The sequence below is a fragment of the Numida meleagris genome, chromosome 2 (assembly GCF_002078875.1).
Source record: "Numida meleagris isolate 19003 breed g44 Domestic line chromosome 2, NumMel1.0, whole genome shotgun sequence".
NCBI classification, from domain to species: Eukaryota; Metazoa; Chordata; class Aves; order Galliformes; family Numididae; genus Numida; species Numida meleagris.
In genome coordinates, this window is record NC_034410.1 from 82,179,562 (window position 1) to 82,206,196 (window position 26,635).

General features: G+C 37.2%; 1 protein-coding gene across 3 annotated transcripts in view; it reads right to left on the reverse strand.

Moving 5' to 3' along the window:
• GALNT1 (polypeptide N-acetylgalactosaminyltransferase 1) overlaps positions 1–26,635 on the reverse strand; it is a 79,848-nt gene that overhangs the window by 15,054 nt on the left and 38,159 nt on the right. For all 3 annotated transcript variants that reach the window (XM_021388964.1, XM_021388965.1, XM_021388966.1), the window contains 5 exons: positions 24,885–25,059; positions 11,268–11,434; positions 5,843–6,050; positions 3,853–4,023; positions 8–125 (listed from right to left, as the gene is read on the reverse strand). In XM_021388964.1, coding sequence (XP_021244639.1) covers positions 8–125; positions 3,853–4,023; positions 5,843–6,050; positions 11,268–11,434; positions 24,885–25,059 — 839 coding nt within the window. The remainder of the gene's footprint in view (positions 1–7; positions 126–3,852; positions 4,024–5,842; positions 6,051–11,267; positions 11,435–24,884; positions 25,060–26,635) is intronic.

A 26,635-nucleotide genomic window follows, 5' to 3' on the forward strand; every position in this document is an offset into this window, starting at 1 on the left:
TACCTACCCTGAAAGAAATTTCTAAGTTTTCTCCACCCCAAATATCCATTCCAGCATCATATGTTCCAATTTCCTGAAAGTAATCTCTGTCTATTGAAAAAAGACCTCCTGCCATTGTAGGTGTCCTGAAAAAAAAGAGAATAAAAGCATCAGTCACTATGAAGACATACTTAAATACATTTCACATTTACGCTGACAAAATGGCTTTTTATTTCTGCAGCTCAAAACACGCTCCTTCTCACGAGGCTTCCGTGCAAATTCAGTTACCACTGATGTATTTGCTAGCTCAACATTTTCTGGAGAAGGAAGCAGTTACTGACAGTTCTCACTGTTTTCTCACTTCAAGTTTGACTTTGAAATGGCCACTAATAAGCTGCTGCCATTCCTGCAGAAGGAGACTTCTGACTCCAGTGATGGTAATTCTTTGAAAAGAGAAACTAGTTTCTTACAAGAAATATATACGTCTGTCAACTACTCTTGAAAAATTACAAGAGGCCATGAAGTGGCCTGCATGCTTTCACTATTATTGCTTTATACAAGCAAGTTGTACAATCAAGGTTATATCCAGGGTTTTCTTTACTACTTCCTTATTAGTAGGAAGTAAAGAAAGAATGCTGATTTCTCATACTCTCAAACCTCCCAAATTTTTTTTTTAGTCAACAAGCACACAATACATGAACTACACGTTCGCCTGCTGATATGATTTTATAGTTCACATCTACAAGTGACATGTTTTTCTAGCATAAATGATTTTCTACCACCAGTCATTTTTCTGAAACGCTTTATGCTTTTTCTGAAAGACACATTAAATATAAGTTAGGTGGCCGCAATCTAACTAAAATTTGTGTGGCTTTTCCACTAAAATGGATGCTGGGGAAAAAAATAATCCATTAACCACATCCTGAGAACACCCTTTGATTTCTTCATAATAGAATACAAACAAAAAATACCAGAGATTACATCTTCAACCTTATATTAAGTTAATATTGTCCACTTTTCTGAGTGTTAAGGCTAGGTAATGTAAATTGGGAGTTGTGTTGAAGTACATATTGCACTCAAGTTACATGTGTTCCTCAGTATCTTTGCAAATATGACATACCAGAATAAATTTGCCTACCTTTCACGCATTCTTAATGTTATATTTATGTACATGCACACAAGCACACGTACATAGGCTGCTCTGAAAGTAATGCCTCCTATGTATTTCTATGGAAACTACCACAGATACAAAGAGCACAATAAGACTATTTGATAGAGCAAATTCTCAGCTACAGCACTATTTTTCAAAATAATCATCACCATTACCTATCCATTTTCATCAGCGATGGACAAGAACCTGCATGCCACACTTGTAACAACCTGCATGATAGGAGGTGACCTCAGCTGCTCTGACCATGTCATTACTAGGAAAATGTTGCTCACACAGTCCATCTTTCCTAGGCCCAAACAGGTGGAAGTTAGAAGGCATCAAATCTGAACTATATGGTGAGTGTGGTACGACAGTCCATTCCAGACTGGCAGTGTGCTCCATGGTCTTCAAACTGGTATGAGGACTGGCATTATTGTGGTGCAAGAGTAAGGCTGTCTTCTTCTCTGGACCGACTCTGGAAGTTCAAGCCTTCAACTTAGTCAGCATCACAATGACCACTGGGTGAGAGCTGATGGTTTATCCAGGCTCCAGGAAATCCAGGATTGCCCCCTTCCTCTCTCAGAAGACACTGCACTCACTGAGGGCTGCAACACAAACCTTTTCTCTGATGGGTGAATTGCCACTGCATGGACTGCCATTTTGCCTCTGCTCTGTAGCGGTGACACCATCTCTCACCACTGGTAACGATGCAGTCCAGGAAACTGTCACCTTCTGCCTCATATTGCTTCAATAAGTCCTGACAAACTTGCATATGGTATTATTTCTGCTCCTCTGTGAGAATTCATGGGATCCAGCTGGTGCAAACTGTGCATTATTTGAACACTGCCAACATCATTTCCAATGCATTGAAGCTCTGTACACAGCTCACTGATTGTAATCTGCCAATCTGTGTGGATGAGCAGATTAAGATGCTCTACATTTCATGGTGCGACAGCTGCGCACGGTCATCGTGAACGTGCCTTGTCTTTCATGCCACTGCTGCCACTGCTGAAATGCACCCCTCACTGCCTCACTGTACTCACATCCCCTGTTTGGTAGATTAAGAACCGGCTGGCTGGTTGCAGCCAAAGGGTTGTGATCAATGGCTCTATGTCAGGGTGGAGGCTGATCACAAGCGGTGTCCCCCAAGGCTCAGTCCTGGGACCGGTGCTCTTCACATCTTTATCAATGACATAGACTGTGGCATCGAGTGCACCCTCAGCAAGTTTGCAGATGACACCAAGCTGAGCAGTGCAGTTGATACATTGGAGGGAAGGAAAGCCATCCAGAGGGACCTGGACACGCTGGACAAGTGGGCCCATGTGAACATAATGAGGTTCAACAAGGCCAAATGCAAGGTGCTGCACTTGGGCCAGGGCAATTTATACAAATTTATACAGGTATTTATACAAACCGGGGGAAGAACTCCTTGAGAGCAGCCTTGCGGAGAAGGACTTGGGGGTCCTGGTGGACAAGAAGCCGGACATGAGCCAGCAGTGTGCGCTCGCAGCCCGGAAGGCCAACTATGTTCTGGGCTGCATTAAAAGAGGAGTGGCCAGCAGGGAGAGGGAAGTGATGGTCCCCCTCTACTCAGCTCTTGTGAGGCCCCAGCTGGAGTACTGCGTCCAGGCCTGGGGGCCACAGCACAAGAAAGATGTGGAGCTCTTGGAAAGAGTTCAGAGGAGGGCGACTAAGATGATCAGAGGGCTGGAGCACCTCTCCTATGAGGAAAGGTTGAGGGAACTGGGCTTGTTTAGTTTGGAGAAGAGAAGGCTCCGGGGAGACCTCATTGTGGCCTTCCAATACTTGAAGGGAGCGTATAAACAGGAGGGGGAACAACTGTTTACAAGGGTGGATAATGACAGGACAAGGGGGAATGGTTTTAAACTGAGACAGGGGAGACTTAGGTTAGATATTAGGAGACAATTTTTCTCTCAGAGGGTGGTGACGCACTGGAACAGGTTGCCCAAGGAGGTTGTGGATGCCACATCCCTGGAGGCATTCAAGGCCAGGCTGGATGTGGCTCTGGGCAGCCTGGTCTAGTGGCTGGCAACCCTGCATTCAGCTGGGGGGTTGAAACTCGATGATCTTTGAGGTTCTTTTCAACCCAGGCTATTCTATGATTCTCCACAGATGTTCATCAAGTGTCCCTGAATGCCAATGGGTACGATTTTTTCCTGCATGAAGGAATTCAATTCTATACCTTTGTTTCACACACACTTTGTGTCAGACACCATTTTGTCAGACTGCCCCCCTGCTGCCACCTGTCTCATGGCAACAAAATTTAATGGCATATTGGCAGGAAGGTTCAGCCTCTACTGCCATAGCACCAACACCCACCTCTGACCTTGTGGGCCAACATAATAAAAAACAGGATGCATTACTTTCAGAGCAGCCCTCATAGTACATATTCAAAATGTTATTTTCTTCGAGAAAAAAGATAAGGCACTGCTTCAATAAAAATCTACACATCACAAAATTTAGCATAAAGCTAGCAATTAGCTGGTAATTAGCAAAAAACACAGAAATAGTTCTCCAGTGACATACCAATAGCTTTCTTCACTCCTTTCAAAAGTTACAAACAGCCAATTCATGTAAATAACCTTTATGCTGTTCCTTCAAACAGGTGAAAATATTTCAACAACAAAATTAATTGATTACCTGTATACAAGACTAATCCAGAATGAACATCAGATGAACATTTTAACCAATTTAATAATTACCTAACAGGAAGAGTTCGATCTCCTTTCCGTCGATCCATCTCTCTCTGAGGAACTGGATACCAACGAAAATTCAACTTCCAGTTGAAACCACCATAGGTCATATCAGAACCTGCCATGTATTCAAAGGTATCATCACTAATTACATCAATGATGGGGCACACAACTGTTCTCCTAGAAAGAAGAAAGAACCAAAATCTATTAGTACAAGTTTCAGAAAAAGGTTGTTTTCTTTTTGTTGTTTTCTTTTTTAAACTCCATTTTTAATACATACGAAGTTTAAAATTTCAAATGCTATTTCTCAACAGTACACAATAGATTACTACCATGAATGATATCAAGCTCTATCTTGCTAATCTGAAATAACTCATCCAAGGGAAAATGTGTTTTTCTGACCCAATTTTGGCAATACTAGCTTTAAAAAAAAATAGTATGTGCATTATTATCAGTAATGAGTAATCACCTTCTGTAGATGGAAAAAACTGATCATAGCTTTCTCAACGTCGAACACTGACTGCATGTAAAAAAAGTTTAGGTTTCTAGTTCAATGGTCAAAATAACTTGCATGTTTTTAAATTAAGACTCAAGTCATTAGCTCTGGGAAAGTATTCTGATATGCCATCAGGTCTAAAAAATGAGCTACCGCATCAAAATCAACAGAAAGAGGCTTCATTGTCTACTGCTCTGACATCATTAAGGCATATATATCCTCAGAGATAATAATTCTAATCACCTTAAAGATACTTAAATAACTGTCCTCAAGTAGGCTTCCACTCATGGAAAGCTCTGCAACTAAGTTCAAAAGGCTCATTTAGTTGGGTTATTTGCACAAACTGCATCAATAATTTACATATCTCTCACAACAATGATAACTTAAAGGTTGGTATTGTGTTTTAGTACAGTTCCGCACAAAGGCTCTTTAATAGTTGCAGCTTTTTCATCATACAATATTGTATTTTGTAACATTAAAAATTAATTTTCACCTATGACCTTAAGAACAAAACTAAGATCTGCAACACTATCCTTAGTAGCTACCTTATATAAAATGCCGTTTGTTAACAATTAGTTCTCAACTACAGAATTACTGCTCAGATGTATAAAAGTTTTGCAAAGCATACCAATTTCTCTAAAAAAAAATCACTCAAGTTTCCATCACACTAACATGGATGTAAGCATTGTGAATACTGACTTAAAATAGGCACAAAGCTATGCTACTGGAGTGTATATTAGTATGATCCCAGTAACTATTCTAACTTTAGAAAATACACCCTAGAAGACCAAGTCATATCATAGAATTTCACTCATTCACAGGTCATTCACAACCCGTATTATGAAACAATCAAATCACGAGAACCTGAGTACAGTAAACTTGACAGGTACTTCTAGTTATAGAATCATAGAATGGTTTGGGCTGGAAGGGACCTTTACGATCATGTAGCTCCAACCCCCCTGCTACAGGCAGGGACACCTCCCTCTAGACCAGTTTGCTCAAAGCCCCATCCAGCCTGGCCCTCAATGCTTCCAGGGAGGGGGCACTCACAACCTCGCTGGGCAACCTGTTCCAGGGTCTCACCACGCTCACATTAAAGAACTTCTTCCCGATATCTGGTCTGTATCTACCCTCTTCCAGTTTAAAACCATTTCCCCTCATTCTGTTGCTACCTACCCTTATAAAAAAATTATCTTGGGTTCTATTACTTCCTTAAGAATATCTTCCCAAATAAAAGAGCTCAAATTCCACTACTCTCCACTCCACTCATACTCAGATCTCCCAGTTTTTAAACACATTAGGCCATACATTCCAATACAAGCTTCATTTTAAAACTTGTCTCACCTTTTGAAAGCAGTTGTTTTAGTCTTACACCACTGAGAAATACAGGACTTACTCATCCTTTCAGAAAGTAGATATTTGCTTTTTGGTTACATCACAGTACTTAGAAACTTCTTAAAAGCCTTAAAAAAAATGATGATGGACCAACAGATGGATAATTACCTGTCAGCTTTGATCCTTGCCAGCAGAGGTTCAAGCCAGCCTACTGTACATTCACAATGAGCATCTAAGAAGGTGATGACCTGGCCTTTGGAAGCAGCAGCCCCCTTTAATCTTGCTCTGATCAAACCAGAGCGCTGTTCCATTCGAATCACATGGACAGGTACTTTTAATTTTTTTACATAGCTCTCCAGTGGTCTTTTCAAAAAGTCTGCAAAGGAAAATAAAACACACAGAAACTGTCAGTTACAAAGTACAGCCTTTTTTCTCCTTTTGTTTTTGATGAAGAGAGTTGAAATAAGGTATTTCCTTGCTTTTCTCTTTTTCCTCTTTTCTCAGCTAGTTTCCTCTGCTGCTTATTCTCCACTTTGTACTATGCCCTTCCACCCCTGCCATGCTTTTCACTTGCTAGAGCAGGAAGTTCTTTCTCTTCATTCCGTCATCATGGGAAACAGAAATGAAGAGTGTAGAATGCTTACATAAAAAACATGAAGGGATAGACAAGATTTTATTATGGAATAAATGTACGCAAACACATTCTTGGGCATAAAATTAACCATCATTAAAGTAACAAAAGTGTGCTGACCAGCTGAACTATTTATCTCCTACTGTAATGTAACTCACGGATAATTTCTTTGCAGAGTTTAAAATACGACCAAGTGCATTTTTCAATTCTCCTTTCTCTAGATTTGTCTGGTTAAGATCTCTAAGTTATAGTGCTAACTCCTAAAAACAAAAATGAAGACAATCAGCTATATGTAAATGAGCATCTATATCACAAACAAACCTGTTTATCTGAGAATAAAGTAAATCAAAATACAACAGCATAACTAACTAATGATTAATAAATGCTCGTAAACTCAAAATTTACTGCAGTATGAACAGCTGTCAAATTTCCCACCGCTCAGCATAGTCTTTGTCCATCATGAACAATTCGACTATGAAAAATGGTAAGGAAGAACAAAGAACTGAGAGGGAAAAAACAATTTATAGCCATATAAACTTGTGTAATAACATAGTACAGATTTGAAATCTGTAATAAAGGCAAAATAAGCACTCTTATAAAACACAGCTACAGAATGTATTACATGATACATTCAAAACATGTGAGAGTTGTAGCACAACAGTGCACAGCCTACAGTAGGATTTAATGTAAGATACCAAGTCCTTCATGCAAGAATATGTGTGACACCAGAGGGAGAAAAAGCACAGCATGAACTCTTGGGCTGTCTTGTAAATCTCAAGAGGCAGAGCTGCCCCGAGGATGATTGCCATTCCTTACTACTGCTCTGGTGAGCTAATTCCCGCCTCATTTTTCCCTTCGCATTGTTGGACTGTCACTAAAACCCACAGAAATAAGTTTTGACACATCTTGGACGCTGAGCTGTGCTAAGAGAGTTGGACAGATCTTAAATACTTGTCTCCAGAGAAACGCACTAGAAGTTAATTTTTTATTGTGCGTATTAACAGAGATTCAAAAGAATGTTTAGTAGTAAAAATTGGGAAGTGCAAGCCCATTTTCACATCTGAAAATTTTGCAGGCCTTTCGGGTTAAGCACACATCATTTGACTGACACAGCCTGTATCAAATTAATTTCACTTCTTTACTACATAGCTTTCCAAAGCCACCAATTTAAGAGAACAAACACCATGGAAATATTTACAGTTTAATGTATATGGCTTGCATATCACACAGAGATAACATGACAGCGGAGTATTTCTCTCTGTGCTAATCTGACAGTCAGAAAATGTTCCTCTGCACATTTTTATTAAAAAATCTAAAATGTACTTGAATAATCTTTTAATGCATACAATAGATTTTGGCCTACTAGAAATGCCAGAGTTAAGCTATAGAGATAATTTTATATGCAAGCCAAGTGGCTATACTTATACTAAATCCTATGCTAAACACCCAAATGAAAATATTTATGCACTACAGCATCAGATGTCCAGAAGTGATCTGGAATGACAGCTGAGAGAGTTTTTAGCATCGCCTCCCTCATGCACTTTAAGCAGAGAGTGAGGTTTTTAAAATACTTGTAAAAAGCCTTCTATATCAGAGACAAAACTTTCTGCTGGATATTCCTTTCATGAACTTTTTTCTCTATCAAAACACAAATAATTTTACTTATTGCTATGGATTGTTTAAAGAGCATCTTCTATGGCAGTACCGGAACTAAGAAAACCAAGATGACAGAAAAAAGTAAATCTATTCAGTTAAAGCCTTTAAGTGTGCAAATCGAAAAATAATTGGACAATTCTATTACTGAGTCACACCAGCATGAACATTAAGTCTCAAACTAAATATTTTTATTAAGCTACAATACAGATTTACAGATTTTTAATTATGCAGTCACAGATACAAGAAGCACAAATACTTTTAAGACATTATTTTCAGAATTTTAGTTTAAAGTATATTGCTTTCATATGCATCTGTATCACTAACTTCTGTGGGTATTTTCTGTCCTGATGTAATCTGCCTTGCACACTGGGCCATTCAATACTCGACCTAGTTTTAAGTACTAATTCTGATTTCTTCTGTTAACGTTGTTTTGTAAAGTAGTTAACAAAGATTAACACTTGAAAACAAAATACCCAATTCTGATCAGCAGCTAGAGAAGAAACATTACAGCCATGCCTTGTTTCTCCAAAGCTTTTTTTTGCAGTGTAAATAATTGTGTGATACTATGCAAATTCATTCTTCTAAGAGCTTGACACTGGCAGGTACAAAGTGTGCTTCAGGCAGACTGAATGCTTACTTCATTCCAATTAAATCGACTCTGATGTTAGAATTCAAAATACACCATTCAGGCTGAACAGTTTTTTTTTTTTCTGGAAAAAAGTCTGCTGTTTTAATTCAACACAAACAGAATATGTAAGTAGCATATGCTAAAGCCTTCATATTTTCAGGCATCACATCCCTTCAGTTTTATTTAATGTAAAAGAACATTTGCTGGAAACGTAGTAAGTTTCTGGAAAATAAAGCATAAAAAAAACAAAACAACTTTCAGGAACTGTAGAAAATAACTACAAATAAAAGGTGCCTGAGCGATCACAGATTTCAAAATTAAAGATGTTCAATAACACCACCAAAACAAATGTGAAATGTTATGTCTTTCAGCCTAGAATTAAATCACCTTGTTTTTGTTACCTACCTGTAACAAATCAGGAACACAAAACACATCTTTAAAAAGCCATTTTTAAAGTGAATTCTAATTCTACTTCATAATGAGGATATGGCCAGTGCTATAATAACATTTTTGGATGTTGTTGCTGTTGTTGTTTATTAAATAGAAATTGAAGAGACAAAACATTAGAAATATCTGCCTACATTATTTTAATATTAGCTTACTCTACTTCTAGGTCACATTGAAAGCTGACCTGTCACTATTAATCATTAGCAAAGATATGAATTATTGAAAGGGACTGTGCAGACAAATGAAACAGAGCAGACTTGCACTAAACTTTGTTTTTCTAGCATGAGTCTGAGCATAAAAGTCAACCAACCAAAACAGTACTCCCTCTGTTTCATTAACGAGACGTATACCTTCACAATAACCTGATATAGACACTCAAAACCCAAATATTAGCACCTGTGATCCTCAGGAATAATCCTCAGAGTGGTGAGCAGCTTCAAAAGAAAGGTGTTACAGAGGTTTCGTAAAACAAGAAATTGATGGGTGCTGTTACCAATTCCCTCCAAGTGAAAATCTGATCTTTCAAAAAGGTAAAATTCAACCACAACTCCCATCTCATCCTGAACACACTCATGTGGTAGCCTTGCCCTTTGTGCAGGTATTCCTTCTCTTCTACCAGAGTGTAACTGCCTTTCATGACCCCACTGCATTTTCCAAATGGCACTAAAATTGACTAAAGAGGTTAAAACTAGTATCAGGTGAAAGAGCAAGTGTGAACAAGTAGTAACGAAAACATACTGATAAATGTGTGAACACAACCTGAGTCCATGAGCTATGTGTCTCTAGGCGAACAGCTCGGTCACAGCCCATCTAACTGGAATTATCTTTCTTTCCCCTGTTCATCTTCTGCACAACCAGCTGTTCTCTAGACCTACATGGCCTGGAATTGGGCAGGCAATGTTACATCATCATACATATATACAACCTGAAGAAGAAACCCATGCTTTTTACTACACTAGGTACAAACTGTAAAAATATACCCTATAAATACTTCATAATCCATAAATTCTTCAGCTGTGCATTCACAAAAATTCCTGATGGCTATTGTAATCCATGCACCATAATGCTACTCAAACCATATGGTCTGCAATCCAACATCTCTTCTTGTACATAGATTTTGTTTGTTCAGCTGTTTGGACCCATCTTACTCTGACGTTGGAATTAACATAATAAGCGGAATACGTATTTTGCAATAGTGGAATCAGAAGCATCAAACTGAGATATCAGCATGCTGGTTGCACAGCCCCTCAATTCTCCAACTAAAGCAGGGAAATTACTGCTGATATAGATAAATACAGATAACAGCCAACAAATGGTGGCTGCCAGGATTTTATTTATTTTAAATAGTGGCCTACTAGCTATTAATCTACTGGAAAGCTTTCAATACAGAAATATATTTTAAAAGGATTATTTCAACATACAAGTACAGAAATACTTTAGAAAACATAACACTCTCTCATTCTCGTATATAAATGCATACACGAAAAAATATCCCTCAAGTTATACTTTATAACCAACAACACTGAGAAAAATCAAGAAACAAAACAAATAACTGATCCAAAATGAACTACCAAGTACTGTCTAGAATATTAACTTTATTCCTACTATATAGTAATTAACAAAAATCATTGGCAAGCAAAATCTAAATAAAGTTATTTTAAGAAAACCAGCTTCAAGTTTTGTCCATTAGTTTCATTATGTAGGGTAATGAAACACAACACAAGCTTTATTCTGTATCATGGAATTTTCATTTGGTACACTGACCATTAAAAAGTGGAATCTCATACAGCAAGGAAACTGAAATGCAATTTCCCATAAGCTGAAAAGTCAATACTGATCCATCTGAGCACCAAGTTTGACTCTGGTACTGAAAGCAAACTGGGGTGTGTGCGTGAAGAAGAAAGTTGCCTTTGCTATTACTCATCACATCACTCAAGTTTTAAACGCCCTCAAGACTTTATGTGTTGAAGTTCCAAATGCAGAACAAGAAAATGGCAGCAGGATAAACACAAACTCTATAATGTCAACAGAGAAGTAAGCAGTCAAAGTTGTATTAGTTTTCAGAGCAGAATGATCCATCTGTAATTGAAAAGGGGCATCGCTTACTGCTCTTCCACCCCATTACCGTGCTTTGCTGAGCAGAGCTAAGCCAGTAGAATTTCGCTTTCTATTTTTGAAGTAAAAAGAGCAACAAGCTGCAATATCTTTAAGGTGTCAATGTTTATCATTACCTCTTTCACTGGCATCATCAACAAGTACAATTTCTTCCAGCATGTGCCGTGGTGACCGGTTTATCACACTATGAACAGTTCGTAGAAGTGTGCTCCAAGCCTCATTGTGAAAAACAATGACAACACTTGTCGTGGGAAGGTTGTCCGCATATACCTTTGTTTTACAACTGTAAACAAATGAAAAAAGCATTTGCAATGACCAAGTTAGGATTGCAAGTTTTAAGTTTATTTGTAAGTAAAACCACGCAACAATTTACGATATATCAACTGCATACAAAGCGTGACAAAAGGAGGAAGAAGTGCACAAATTAATATTCCCACGTTAAAAAATCCTTACATTCATGCATACATCTACTTACTCCATCCTACCACTCATAAAGGGAACCTTCACAGAGTAACCAGTACTTGAAATGACAGAGACATCCACATTGCCATCACATACAGTCGACAATATTAATTTCCACTACTTGGATATGCGATGCTTCACAAAACAAATACACTAACTCAAGGTGCTAATTTAGGCCTACATTCCCTCAGAGAGCAAGGGGTAACCCTAGTACTATTCCAGGGACAGAAGGAAGAGAAATGCACAAGGTAAGAAATGGCAAACTTGAATGAAACCATGCAAATAAAGAATATATAACTAACAACAAAAAAAGTAATTCATAACTGTATGATAAATAGTTGTGGACATACTTGATGTTTGCAAAAAAACAAGACTACATGTGTGCTAACTATAATACTGTTGAGTGAAGTATATTTCATGATTTAATGGGGATGTATTACGTGGAAGTTGTTTTTTTTTTTTCCCCTCCATCTTATACACATTGGAAGTGGTATAAAAGTTGACCAAACTAGTGAATTATATTCACATTCTGAAGTTAGCATGGAGACCACAGGTTTAGCTCTCCTAGTAGCACATATAGGACATTTTTGCAAAACAATATACATATTCTAGGTAACTCCATATGCAGATAATACTTTATACACAGCAACACTATTAGAAGAAAAGTGATCATTTTCAGTATCTCACAGAAAAAAAAAAAACAGCACATTGTACATAAAGTACTGTTAACAATTCTGAAAACACAATTCTGCCCTAAAAAATAACCATGCATCTTTGTGTGTTCTTAGCACAGATCTGTTCTTCCTGCATATTCACGATCATACAGACACAAAGACACGATGGTACTAAATCCTTTAAGGATCAAACTTGAAGAGATGCATACAGACCTTAAACACAAGAAAAAAACTGAAGTAGAAACTTTGAACATAGCTTCACTCCAACAGAAAAGCTTTTATTAGATCCTAACTCATTACATATATTCACTCAAATGTAATCTGATCTAAGTATTACTAAAATATGCTAAAAAGTATTTATGACTATCACCTGTGGCCCTTCTTGAGAGCTTGAGAAGTAAACAGTGCATATCCTTAACCTTAAGTATAAGAACACTACTGAAGGAACAATCTGTCAATACAGGATTGTGGTGTCACTATCTATTCCCACCCCTTGGAAGAACTGGTGACACCATGAACACAAGCCAAAAGCAGGCTCGCAATATGAATATTTTATTTGCTGGATAACTTGGTTAGCCAGAGAGCTCTAAGCAAGAACAGTCCTCATAACACACAGGCATTTTGGCTCTATGGTAGTGACAAAAGCCCTCAGTGAGCCTAGATCCTAGATAAGAAGAGGTATAATGTAAGCCCAGGTATAATTTAGGAAGCTTCTTAAAGAGCTTCTGTGCAATCATACCTCCCTTCTGAGAATTGAAACAGCAATATCTTTGAAACAGGCACTATCTGTCCTCAATATTAGACTTGTCTACAATCACGGCTGACTTTAATTATTCATTACACCGAAGCGAGTGTCAAAATCTTTAGAGAAAACATTCATATCTCTGTGCTTCTTTATTTGATTCATGTATAAAGAAAATTTGTGAAGTGTGTCAACTGACAAAGCATTTTTTCTGTGGTATCACTTGAAAAATAAAATAGCTTTTGGCTAAGATACTTTGAATTTCAGATGGCAAGTTCTACACTTGGGCCAAATATTCTTTTGTTTTTCACTTGTTCAGCCCATACTGTTGCTTTAAAACCAAATTATCAATATTTTATTCCTTCTACAGCATTTCTCCCTAGACCAGAAAATGAAGTATCCAAGTGTTGATTTTCAGCCTCAGTAGAAATGTAAATCCTCCAGTTGATCCCATAGTTTTTAACAGAATATCTGTGGAAAAGCTGAGAGAAATCTGTTGCCTATTCTCCATAAAAAGCCATAATATCTCATTCAACAGGACTATCTTCCTGGGGTGGACATGGGATTTGCCACTCCAATACTACATTTCAGATCTCCAGCCTTGCCTATCTTGTTTTATGGAAGATTTTATTTTACTGAGCTCCAAATCAATGAATTGGTACAATAAAAGCTAGTCACAGACTAGTACATTTATAAAACATTACATTGTCTTTAGTATAAATACATCAGAATCTTTAAGATCCACCTTTGAAGGGAAACCTTTTAGCCCAAACATGCCTGAAAGGCATACAGAAGGTTGACATGAACTCCCTTCTCAGGCATTTCTACTGTCTGCTACCTGTAGAAGCTGAACATCACTGCATCCCATAACAAGACTTGCCTACTCTCAACCACATAGATCAGCCCTTTCTGGAGTAACAGTTTAAGACTGACCTAGACCGCCCTGTCCACTAATATTTAAGAGACTCTCACAAGCGGCAACACAAGTTTGTTTCATGACATTATTCCTTTCACCTGCCTTTCTAAACATACTTTGTCAATATATTTGTACAAATATTTGTGACTAGATACCAAAAAAGAAGTTTTTAATTCTGAAACTATTGCTATACACTACTTCCCCCCAGGAACATACTGCTGCAGAATGCAAGACAGAAAGAGTTGACATAGAGCATCAGCCTTCTATGTAAAACTCACATTTTATCTTGAGTACCGAACATTTAAATTAAGAATCCTTTTTGTCTTTCATCTGAAAACAAATTACCCCAGAAAGGGATTACTACTGAATTTAAAATGCAGCATTTGTTTCAACCAACAGTTAAGCAACATTAGTAGCAGAACATAACCATCAAGGGTATGACACACAGGGCATGAATTAAGGGAAATTTGAATTTCAATTCACTACTAATACATTATGTTCCTTTACTTGGATCATGCCTCAAATAGTTTTAAAATTGAGTGCATAATATCAGGAAGGCATACCATCTCCAGTAATTTAATGAAGACTCCAAACAGCAGCTCAGAATATCTACTTCACCTGAAATGCATCATCCTTTCCTTAATCTATGGCACGTATCAGGCAAATTCTTGGCTAATGCAACTCCATATATTATTTAGATTGTGGAAACTCCCCAGAAATACTAGATATTTTAAATGCAAGCAGTGACTTATTACCCTATTACTTAAAGGTACAGAAAAAGAATAGGACAGACTATTTCAATACGATCAAGACAAAAGCCTGCTTAATCTACATGTGTTGACATACACTTTCCAAAGAACAAAGCAGTGAAGATTTTTTTTATTCCACATCAAGTCGCCTTTTCATAACTGGAATCCCCAGCTTCAGCCTCAATAACCGTGTATTCCTCCCTAATGTTTGATTTGTTGCTCTCAGGTAATAAGGAAATGAAAGTGGAAAATCAATTAGGAAATGAGATTTATCCAGGATCTTTCATGTCCCATCAAAATCAGACTTGAGGAAAAAACGTACAAACATTGTGTAAAACACTTTGAAAAATGTTTTTAGAAAGGAGCCACAGGACAGCAACAGATATGACTCAGCCTTCACCTCTGCAAGATGCATATACACAGGGAGTGTTCACAGAATTTTACCTTTTTTCAATTTTGCACCATATATTCAGAATGCTTTGGCCCGTTTTAACTAGTTGATTACTCCCAGGTCTGCACTTCCTCAAGAGCACAGGGGAGCAGTGCACTGGGTCCAAACCCTTCACTCACCAAGATTTACATCTAACATACTAAAAGCGAAAAAAAGGATGACAGATCATAGCATATCTGTGGATAACATTGCTAACAAGCAAAATGAAATTAGTCTAACGTCCTGCAGCCTAATATCAAAATTTTAAACTCATTACAAAAGTTTCTGAAGTGGAAGGTCAGAAGCAACTATCAGTTAAGTTTTTCTTCTCTATCATCACCTTTTTTGAGAAGATGGTAATTGAATCATACATAGAAGCTCTGTACATTTTAGACAGGGAGATGCACATTAAAAAAATCTGGAAGATTTTATTTATTGTATTGTGTATAGCCAACAACCTGAATGCATCCGAAAACTTCTGAATACTTCTGAATAAACTGTTTACTCTTTTCTCTTTCAGTTCAGGGTATAAACAGTCTGCGGGAGACATTACAAAAAAAATAACCTCAAAAAGACAAGTATTATTTGAACAGAATTGCCTTACTTTATTCATTACATTTCAGATTTTAAAGGCTCTTTAATCATAAACCTCCAAGGAAAAAACTTCCAACTCCTATTAATCAAAATACTAAAATTCCCATTCCATTTGAAGAATAACTTTGGTCAAGAAGTAAACATCATTGTAATACTTTGAGAAGCTGCATATCCTAAGACTACAGTTGAAGCTTCTAGTTGCTGGTTAAAAATGACAGTGACCATGAAGGACATTTCTGTTAAAAGAATTAACTGCACAAAGTTTTGGAAGGTGGCCTTTTTAAAATTTTCAATATATATATAGAAATATTTAGCATACAAAAATCTACAGTTTGCTAACATTTAATTCACCCTGTCAACAACAACAAGAAAATCCCCTAAACTCAAAATGATTAGGGTGCTCTCCACCCACATCTGTGGAATAAAAAAAAACGAAAAGAGAACAACATAATTTTATCTTCAATTAAATGTAAAATGGATCGTTCAGAGTACTTCAAGATGTTACTAAATGTAAGTTTTCCAAGGCATCTAAACAGCATTCACGATGCTATTAGATTGCAGATAAGCACCTCATTGTTACCAGCTCTGCCAAAGCTGGCACCAAAGTACTTAGTGCTACCAGAAGCAAGATACTAGACATCTCGGCTTACAGGAGCTTATTCTTTTCTGTACCTTTTGAGTACTGGCAATGCCTGGGCCTTCAAGATGCTAAGAACTAGGGCAGGCATGTTCATTTTGCGCTACCTATATCACCACAACCATTTACTCTCAGCTCTGATTTACAACTAGCAGAACTGGAACTCTTATGTTAGTGGAGGAGCGAGGGGAACATACTTAACCACTGCTGAAACAGAATAAATCTACTAGAGGATCTCAAACAATCCTTCATTTGAATTCCTCAGAAGTGAGATTCTTGATATCCGTCCTGCTCTGCTTAGCGCCTGACGCCAAGACCAACAAGGCCTACCTATCACTGTCCTAATGTCACCTCTTTCAGTTTACTGTTAGATATTAACTTAGAAACACAACTCTGCAACCAACTTGTGATAATATTTGGCATTTATCAATACTATAACACTGTATTCACAGAACATAATTTCAAGAAATTATCCTTACAACTCAAGAGTGCTATGTGCAATACTGTCATATCTTTAAAGTCATATTTACAATATTAGAAGCAATCCATTTGCACATCCTTTGAAGTCACGCTAAATCTTTTTAGGAAGTAATGTAATAAAATGGGATTTGATATCCTGATAGATCTTGTGTAGCTCATATTTCATAAGCTGAAGAACTGCAGTCAAAAAATCTGCAAACACTATAGAGATCCTGTAGGAAATCAATTATATACTACTAGGATGTCTACGCAGTAAGAGACTATGGAGACTTAAAAACAAAATTTTAGTAGACTCAGGCAGTAGCAAAGCCACAATTTGGTATATGTGACATCAGTGTTAAGCCCAGATTTCACCAGCTTTCCAAGGGAAGAAGGCACAAGCAATACAATAATCTAGAATGACTCAGAAATATTAGCAGCAGATAAAACACTGGTGCAGTCCTCGTTTTTCAAACTCAGTGCACCCAAACAAGAGCATATCAATGAAGGACAGATACAGAACACAAGTGCAAGTATCTGCTATGCACTTCACAGCTCAGATGGGAAATCCCGCTAGAGCTCAGACCACAGCTCATACGTGCAGTATGCTAATGCAGTGCCGATGCATATTTGAAAAGAACAGAGGGGAGTGAGGGGAAATGTATTTAGTCACGTTACAGATTTAGTCCAAGCCTTTATCTTGCACAGTAGAAATAACAGTTAAAAATAAAAGCTGCAGTTATAAATAAAGTGCATCTCGGAACTTAAATATGTGAAAGGAAAACTGCATTACAGCTGAGGTTTTGAGGAAACATAACACAGTGCCCAGAATAAACCTGTTTAATACTAGTGGTACAGTATGAAAAGCATAATCTTTAGTATTAAAATGTACTCTGGGAAGTAAGTATCAGTATCTTTAGGCCTGAAAATACACTTAATTTCTACTGAGGTTACTGACATTAATGCTAGATCACTAGAGAAGAAAATAAGAACGCCTGTCATAAAACCTTAGTCTTTAATTAGTAACGGCCCCGTCTTGCTGCAGTGCTGTGAATCTATCAGCACTCTGTTCTTTACCTGCCCATTTGCCTGAAGATACAGTCTGCAACAAGTTAAGGTAACAAAGCTGAGGCACAGCCCTGCCCAATGCAAACACCACTCCCTCCTTAAATCACAGGTGAAAACACGTTAGAAATAAGACCAAGTCACCCTGAAGCTGTTGATACTGACACATTCCTGGCAGAGAATAACATCTCCGTAAGCAGAGGTGGCAGAAAGTGCCAAGACAGTACAGCAACAACCACCAGCATTCCAATCAAGTGGTGCTTTTCTGGCAAACAGTGACTTAGTCTGTCCTGGACATCAGCAGCAGCCTCACGACATCATTGCAAATGAGCATTAGTAAATCTGCTTCCAACGTAAATTTTTAGAATGACCCACTGTGACTGAAGACAACCAAGATGGACAAAGCCAATGTCAACTGGAAACAACACAGTGAAAAGGGTTAAAAGCAATACTTCTGAGAAAGATGAAATCGCTGACCAACAGAATATGCCACAGCTCCTTTTAGCACGCAGACCCTGCATGCAACCACAGTTTTAACTTGTGGCTGCACAAAGAGAAAGTGCTGCACGGAAATTTGCAACAAAACCTCACACTACAGAAGCAAGCTGCTTCTTCCAATCAGATCAGAACAATTTGTTTTAAACAGAGGTTTTTCACTTCTATAATATAGATCACAACTCCAATTAATCTGTCTAAACTGATGCCCTGAATGCCAGTAATTCTTATTTAACCATTTCCATCCAGCCTGCTTAAGCGTCTTGCCTTCAATAGCACTGCGTAATTTACCTGCCATCCTTTGTTCTGCTTTCAAAGATCTGTATGTAAGAAAGACTGTATTATCTCATGATTCAAGCAGAACTCTTCTTTAGACTCTGGAAACAAAATCCAAAATGGTCCTTAAAACCACTGTGGTTACAGAATTCAAGCAGAAGTTCACAAAACTCATTACCTGCAACTGACTGTTGTTCTAATCAAAATGACCACAGGAAAGTACTTTTTGAAGTAAGGAAAAAAAAGAGTTCTGTCCTCAAAGACTGAAATTAAACTGAGTTCTCTAGCCAAATTGTTTTTCATACTTAACCTACCGACTAGAATAGAGTTCGTGATATGGCTGCTCATCCAGAAATGGAAGACTTGTAATTAAGAATGATACTGTCACATCTTTGTGTATGTATGCACACACCTGTATAAGGGTGTGTACGTATACGACTATAGACAACAACAACAATTTACAGGAAGCATGCTCATCTTTGAAGTGACAAGTTGTTAAAACTTTTTCAAGTTTCTCTAGGAGAAAGATTTAGAGCTAATTTCTTCCAAGAACGTTTCAAACTGCTGATTCTGTACCAGGCCAGTAACAACCTAAATGAAAAACACACACAAAAGTCTCCACTTAACTGTTAAATCTTCAATACCTCACATGCTTTCAGTCTTACAGTGTGACACTGCTGAAATTTACACTGCTTTTCAAGGGATCAGCAGATCTCCTTTGCAGATGCCAGGCTAATTAATAGTCTGGATTTCTAGGTTGTAACACTGAACAAACTACCGAAGTCTTCTACCACCACCCTGACAGCTTAGCTCTTTTTAATTACCTTTTTATAACACCATGACCCAAGCTAAATGAATAACAAACTTCACAGAGAACGTAACAATTTATGAACCTATTGAAATCCCCATGAGTTTATGGGGATTTTTGCACACACTTCCCATTGCAAAGTTTGCTTTCCTCATATTCCACCTAAATAGCTGCAGCCCACAACTGCACCCTAAGTAATAATCTCTCCTTCCAAAACCACAGTTCTGGCCCATCCCCCTCTTTACAGCAGATCATGTAGTCACTCAGCTCCTGGGTTCCACTGCTGCTCCCGTTTGCTGACCAACAAAATGCACTGCCCAGCCCTGGGGAGGGCAAGCCTCCACTCAGCCAGCGAGCTGCAAGGCCACACAACTGTTGGATCAGCATTAACAGAAGCAGCGCTGAGACTTTTGGCTGTGCCCAATTATACACAGTACACAATTTACATCCGATGATACACAGTGTGAAGCTACTCCCTTGGCTCTCCTCCTGAATTAAAATCATTAAAGAGAGCATGTCTTCACAAGGCTCATACAGTCAAGACTTCAAGTGTTACCATTAAAAAACAAAAACAAACTATAAAACTTAACATATTTGAGTTCCAACAGTTTACTGTTGCACGTATGCCTTTACTAGTTTTACCATTAATAGGTATATACAAATAAACTATTTTCCTCACACAGTGGTTGTATAAATTTTAGGAACTTGCATCATCTTATGATTCAAGTGCAGTAACAAAGCATACAGGTCAACCCCTGCAGTCAGGTTCTTAATTTCTCTGAACAAGAATTCTGGTACGTTCTCAATCGAATATTTCAGGCTTAAAATCGACAAATTTTTACACCTTACGTATGAAAAGCAGATTGCAGTCTCAGAACTGAAAGCATTATATTGCATCATATAATTAGCATATGTGATACATTCATAAGCCTGGATCTATATACAATTCTTTCCAAGCATAGAGATGAAAGATTTAGTTGTACAAATTGTTGTACAAATTAGTTGTACAAATGACTTCCTCAGAAATAAGCCAAGCATAATAAACCAACCATAAACTCCACAACATTCATGTAAGTTAGACTTAGAATAGTTTTTAATTACGGGGGAGAGAAGGAGGGAAGTCAACTTCATCCAGACTGTAAAATAAAGCCTCAGAGTAGGAACTGAACAGGAACAAAAAAAGCTTTCAATAATAACTTCAACCAGCCACGTTACCGTCCTAGTTAAATGCTACAGGGAGATCTGCTTCTCAATTTTCTAAGTTGCTGAAGCCAAAGTTTGTATGAATTTAAACTTAGTTCACTCAAATACAGAGATCCATCTGGCTAAAACCTAATTACACACTAACACCATCTGCACCACTCAAACATCTGCATCACTGCTCTCACTATACAGACAGGTTGAGAAAAGGACAGGTGATATGCAGGACTTAATGGAGGTATACTACAGTGTCTCATACACTTAATTCTGTTTACACTATACCAGATCTGGAATAAAATGGAGTTTTGCACACTCTTTTCTAGAGCACAGAGGTCAGTGCTGGGATTAAACTCATGCCAGGGACCCAAATGTCTCCTTAAATGTTTTGTACATTCCACAAATCTTTAACATTTGGGAGACCACAAGCCTGAAAACCTCAGCCTTTGAGCACAGTACTCATTCTTTGGTTTACAAAGCAGATTCAAAATCACCTCAAACAGAACTGAGACCAAACACAAGTCATGTAACACCATACAAAGTTCATGCATTTAACCACATCACTTTCCAGCTTGAATGAACACCTCCCTAAAATAGATAGGCACAGCTGAATGCTTGTTTTAGCCACTGACACCTATTTCAGTTGTTGCCTTGTCTTCAGCACAATCAAGGTGAGACTCTGGTGCTTCTCATCACCCATCATTTTATTCTTTGCTGTCACGTTGAACATACAGCTGCACACTTTCCTGGCAAGTGTGAATCAAATCCAACTTTGATGACTGATTTACAGACCAGAATAAGACTCGCTTACAAGAAATCATCTATTAACAACTTAAAAACAACCTGCTGTCTCCAGCGGCTTGCTCCCCCACACCAACATCCCACCAGAGGTTGCGGCCCTGCCAGTTATATTAATTAAAATAATGTGCTCCGATGCAGATTTGTGATAATATTCACGTTTTAAAATATTACTACTTCTTTGTTGTTCGGGTTTTTTTTTTATTGCTGTTGTTTTGCTTCTCCATTAACCAACCAGAAACGTAAGAAGAACATCTACTCTTGCAGACACAAAAGACTACAAATTTGGTTGTTTCTCAGTGATTTTAAAGGCATCTATTTGCCTCAGTACTATGGCGACAAGTAGTAAAAAAAAGTATCAACATATTAATGTGACTGGGACACAGCTCAGCAGAACTCAGATTAGAATTTATGCAGACATCCGATACGAAGGAGTTCCACCGAGCTGGACAAGCAGCTAAAACAGATCACATATTCTTTCTTCATTACGAAAAAAAAATTCGTGGCCAAAACAAACATGCTTCCCCACTGGGGTTACATACAGAGATGAAACAATGAACACCCGGACACAGAAGCACAAGACAGAACATGGAGTCTATTCAGGTAAGAGCTGCCTTAAGGCTGTGGGGGTCTGAGCAGGGGATTTTGGCTGGACTAGAAATTAGTGTGAATGATAACACAGATTCCCTCAGTAGCTGCTCTCTGTTTGATAGGTTGTGACATTACTATTAAACACATAAGCAAATTGGCCTACCCTGGCACACCTCACTTCAGTAGCTTTTGAACGATTAACTAACTGGCAATCCTTTGATGTCCTTATTTCAGAAGAACAGACGCTGGCAGAGAATTGTAGGACTCAAAACAGTCCCATCTTCCCCCCACACCACATTAAAGGAAGCAACCCACAAAACTCAGGAAGAAGAAAATGACACATGGAACATCTCAGCTTGAGCATATCCCACTTCTTCATAACTTGACTGAAAGGACAAGTGGCAGCTGTGCTGTAAGCACACCGATGTGGTAAGGCATGCTTAGAAATCAGCCATTCTCTCCATAACTATTGCCATATTAGCAGAGATACAGACAGAACAAGTTACAGCAGAAGCAACCCCACCAACATAGCAGAAAGCACTTCTGACCATGTGAATAATTTGGTTAAACACAAATATTTTTCTAAGACATACATATAACATTTGGGAATACTTATAGTTTTCACAATTCTGAAAATGGCTCGTGTTCTGGAAGAGTGAAATTAACCCACTCATACAGATTAAGATGCCCTTGCACTGTAAACAAATTCTCAGATTTGCTCGAGAAACTTTAACACTCCCCAACTTCTTAACCAGAGTGACCTTAGAGAATACATACTGAGAAGATCATGAAAGGAACTGTTTTCAGGGACCATTTTTCTGTCAAAATCTACTAAAAATACGCACATGAAGTGGGTATTAGCTATTTATAAAAACAGAAAATAGACCTCTGACCCAAGACCTTGCCTACGATTTTATGCTAAGATTTCATTCTCATACAGAAAGTACTGTAATAAATTCTTTGTCCATCCAAATGTAAGAGGTGAACAAATGTAACATGACTAAATTTATAACTCACATCTTACTGCACAACACAGTAACTGCAGAGCATGGCCGTGCATACAAGGAAAGTGATTACAGCCGAACTTGATTTTAAGATTGCAATTTGACTTCTCTGCAAAAGGTTGAATGATGCTTCGCTAATAAAATTGTAATCATTTGTATCAATTTCTCTTTCCATTTCTGGTTAATTCAAGGTCTAGACTTTAAAGATTACAATCAAGTCAATGTTTTAAATCCACATGTAAGGAATGTGTTTTCTTAACTCTGTACTTAAACTATAAAAATAGCAGAACATATACAAGCAAGTTTTCCAATATGAATGCTGATAAACAGATGTTCTTTAATTTCCTCCTTAGTTCCAAGATAATCATGAACGATTACCCGTGTTTACCTTCCAAATTAACCAACTGCTGTAACTATCATTTCCCCAAAGTTTTGATAATTCATTCCATTTAGTTCTTCCAAAAAAATAAAAAACACCAAACCATACTGAAATCATCACAAATTAGCATTCCAGCTGTGACAAAAATCTCCAAAGAACCTGATGATATTCCTTGCTGCTAAAACAAGATCAGAATGTTAACGAGAAGTTCTCACCCACTGTTAGTCACCATTTTACAAAGAGAATTTCTTCTGCAGGAACACCAAGAGATCCACTGCCAAGTTCTAACCATAACAAGAGCAACAACATGAGACAAGAAAAGAACACCAAAAAAACCACAGATCTCCCAGTTTGAAAATGAAACCCTACATGTTTATGCTGTACATTCTTTCACTACATTGAGAAACAGGCAAGTAATGACCATAAAATCTGACTAAGAGTATAACTAAAAATCAACTGAAAAGTTGCACTAGTTCTAACTTAGGGGATCTTTTAAAAAAAATCCAGCTGAATTAGTAAAAACACCAGCACACGATGGAACTCACATTCTACACAGAATCACTCGAATCCAGGTGAAGTTACATATAGAGCAGCTATTTAACACCCATTAAAAATGAAAAGCGGTCAGAGCTTTATCTCACTCCTAATACCACCCTCAAAGGTCGGAAATGAAAAACAGATTAATACAGCATCTAAGCCTTGTGTATACGGAAGCGATCGCTGACCTTCAAAAGAAATAGATTTTCCATAGCACATAGTTCTTGGAGAAGAATGCAGATAATTGATGGGCAAAATCTTATTTCATAAGCTCTGTTTCACTTGAGAGTCCCTTTCCTAAGTAAAGGGGGCTAGTGGTGGGGAAGCCATCAGCTACCTGTCCAGATCAGCCCTAAGAGAGTAAAGTAATCTTAGTTTTATTTAAAAGCAGACTATGATTTCCTTTTTCATTATGACACAAATAGCTTTGAAAGAATCAATATTTCAGAGGTAAGATCAAAAATAAACTAGATGGATGTTAGAAAACATTATAATGCAAGCTAAATGAGGCTTTGAACATTTCATTAGGTAAGAAATGTTTAAAGTATTTATTTCCCATCATCAAATCTTTTCTATTTCATAAGACGTACAATTTTAGTCTGCCTCATTAAAAGTAAAGCATGAAGTTCTCAAAGAGGATATTTCTTCTTGAAACACCAGTTCTTGAATTAACTTTGTTTTCACTCAGCCACATTACTTTTTATTCCCTGAACAGCATTCATACTTGTAATCAGATTCATTGTTAAATAACACCGAAGGAAACTCATCTCTGCTCTTAAAGCTGATTTCACCTAAGTACTATGCATACAGGAATTCGTCCTACCTTCAATGTTAATATCTTACAGAACTGAAATCTTGGTTTGGTTCACACTTCGCATTTTCCATTTACAGATAGTTTTAATACAACGTATATCACTTACCCTTCTAACCGGACATCAGGTAAAGATCTGTTGAGTGCAATCATTTCACTTGCCATTAAGTTAAACTGATTTATTTTAAACATTTCTTTCATTTTTTCTTGCTCCTCTTTTGGAATGACCACAGGCTTCCCCATCTCTCCAGGTCCTTCATGTGGTTTTTGTATGGGTTCTGGAACTAAAAACAATTAAAATGTTGGTAACTACTTCTATGTTTGTTTATTTATATTTTATTTTACACATTAGACTGCTCTTGCTTAAAAATGCAGTTCTAAAAACATCGGGTTTTGTAATGAAAACAAATCTTCATAGCTGGAAGTTTAATAGAAGTAGTTAAGTGCTGCTCTCAGAATCATGATTCATTTGAAAAAACAGTAAGAGTTTCTATCTACTCATCATCATCCTCTGGAACAACAGACATTTATGCAAGCGAGTACTTAATCTTCAACTGAAACTATAACACCAAACTTGTTTAAAACAAAGAAAACTGCATTTCAAATATCCAACTGAACTGATGAGAGAGAAAAAGGAGAAGAAAAGGGATTAAAATTTTTGACTTTTTTTTAGTATTTCTTTTAAATAAAAACATTTAATAAGTCTATTTGTTAGAAGTTCTTTACAAGTATTCATTCACTTTTCTCCTGAACTGCTTTAAATGTTCAAATATTGAATTTGGGCTATATTCCTACAAGTTCAGTACAAATTTTAACTGAAAAAAAAAATTAATTTAAGACCGAAAAAGAAGAGCAGGAAATATTTTAAAAATTAAGTCATCTTTAATTAAAAAAAAGTGTCCAAGACTTCCATCCTTGTTGAAACACTGAATACTTAACATATCAGCACACTAATACTTAAAATACATACATACACACCATTAAGTGAAACGTGTTGCTGTTTTGCATTTAGCATTAACCAGTTACAGCCATAATATCTTCCATATGAGGTATTTTCTTTTTCAAATATCCAAAGCAACTACACTAATGCAGTAGCTTTTAGCAGAGAAAATCCTCCAACCACAATGGTGTTTTCTTTATACCACGTTCCCTAAGACTGTAAGGTATATAATACTAGAAGCTTCCAGCTGACCAGCTGTACAGTGAAAACTGAAAGAATCGTTATGTCCAAGTATATCCTAAGCAGACTGGATTTAGGGACACGCTTTAACCATGCTCTAAATCAAGTCAGCTGTTTGACCTCCGTACTTAAAAAAGTACAGCTTGAACTTCATTGGTACAAAAGCATCTAAACTTGCTAATTTGCAATCGTGTAAAATTTTGAACTAGAATTTGTGCATTCTTAGATGGTAATTAAGATAAAATAATTGTATACAATTAGGTAATTATTTAGGCTTATTAAAAACAATGCAAGTTATGTTATCATCAGAGCATTTTTTTATTAAATTTACAGCACTCTTATTTTCTGTTCAAGTGAATCTATATGGCTCTTTAATAGACTTAAAATCCATTAGAATATTGTTATATAAGACTGTTTTCAAGTATTAAACTTTAAAAAACTTTTAAAGTGACTTAAAAAACTGAAGAGTTATGATAGAATATTTGTAAGTTAGAATAAAAAACTCTATTTACACTTCCACTTTTCTCATAACTTGGCTAAACCAGCTCAGCTGAACAGGCAGATTAACTGAAAAACTCTGAGATGCTAGTTTAACACATCTATGACCTGAATTTAGATGTACAAATTCCACAAATTCATGAGAACAGCGCTTAGGCTTCATTAGTAAATACATAACTCTT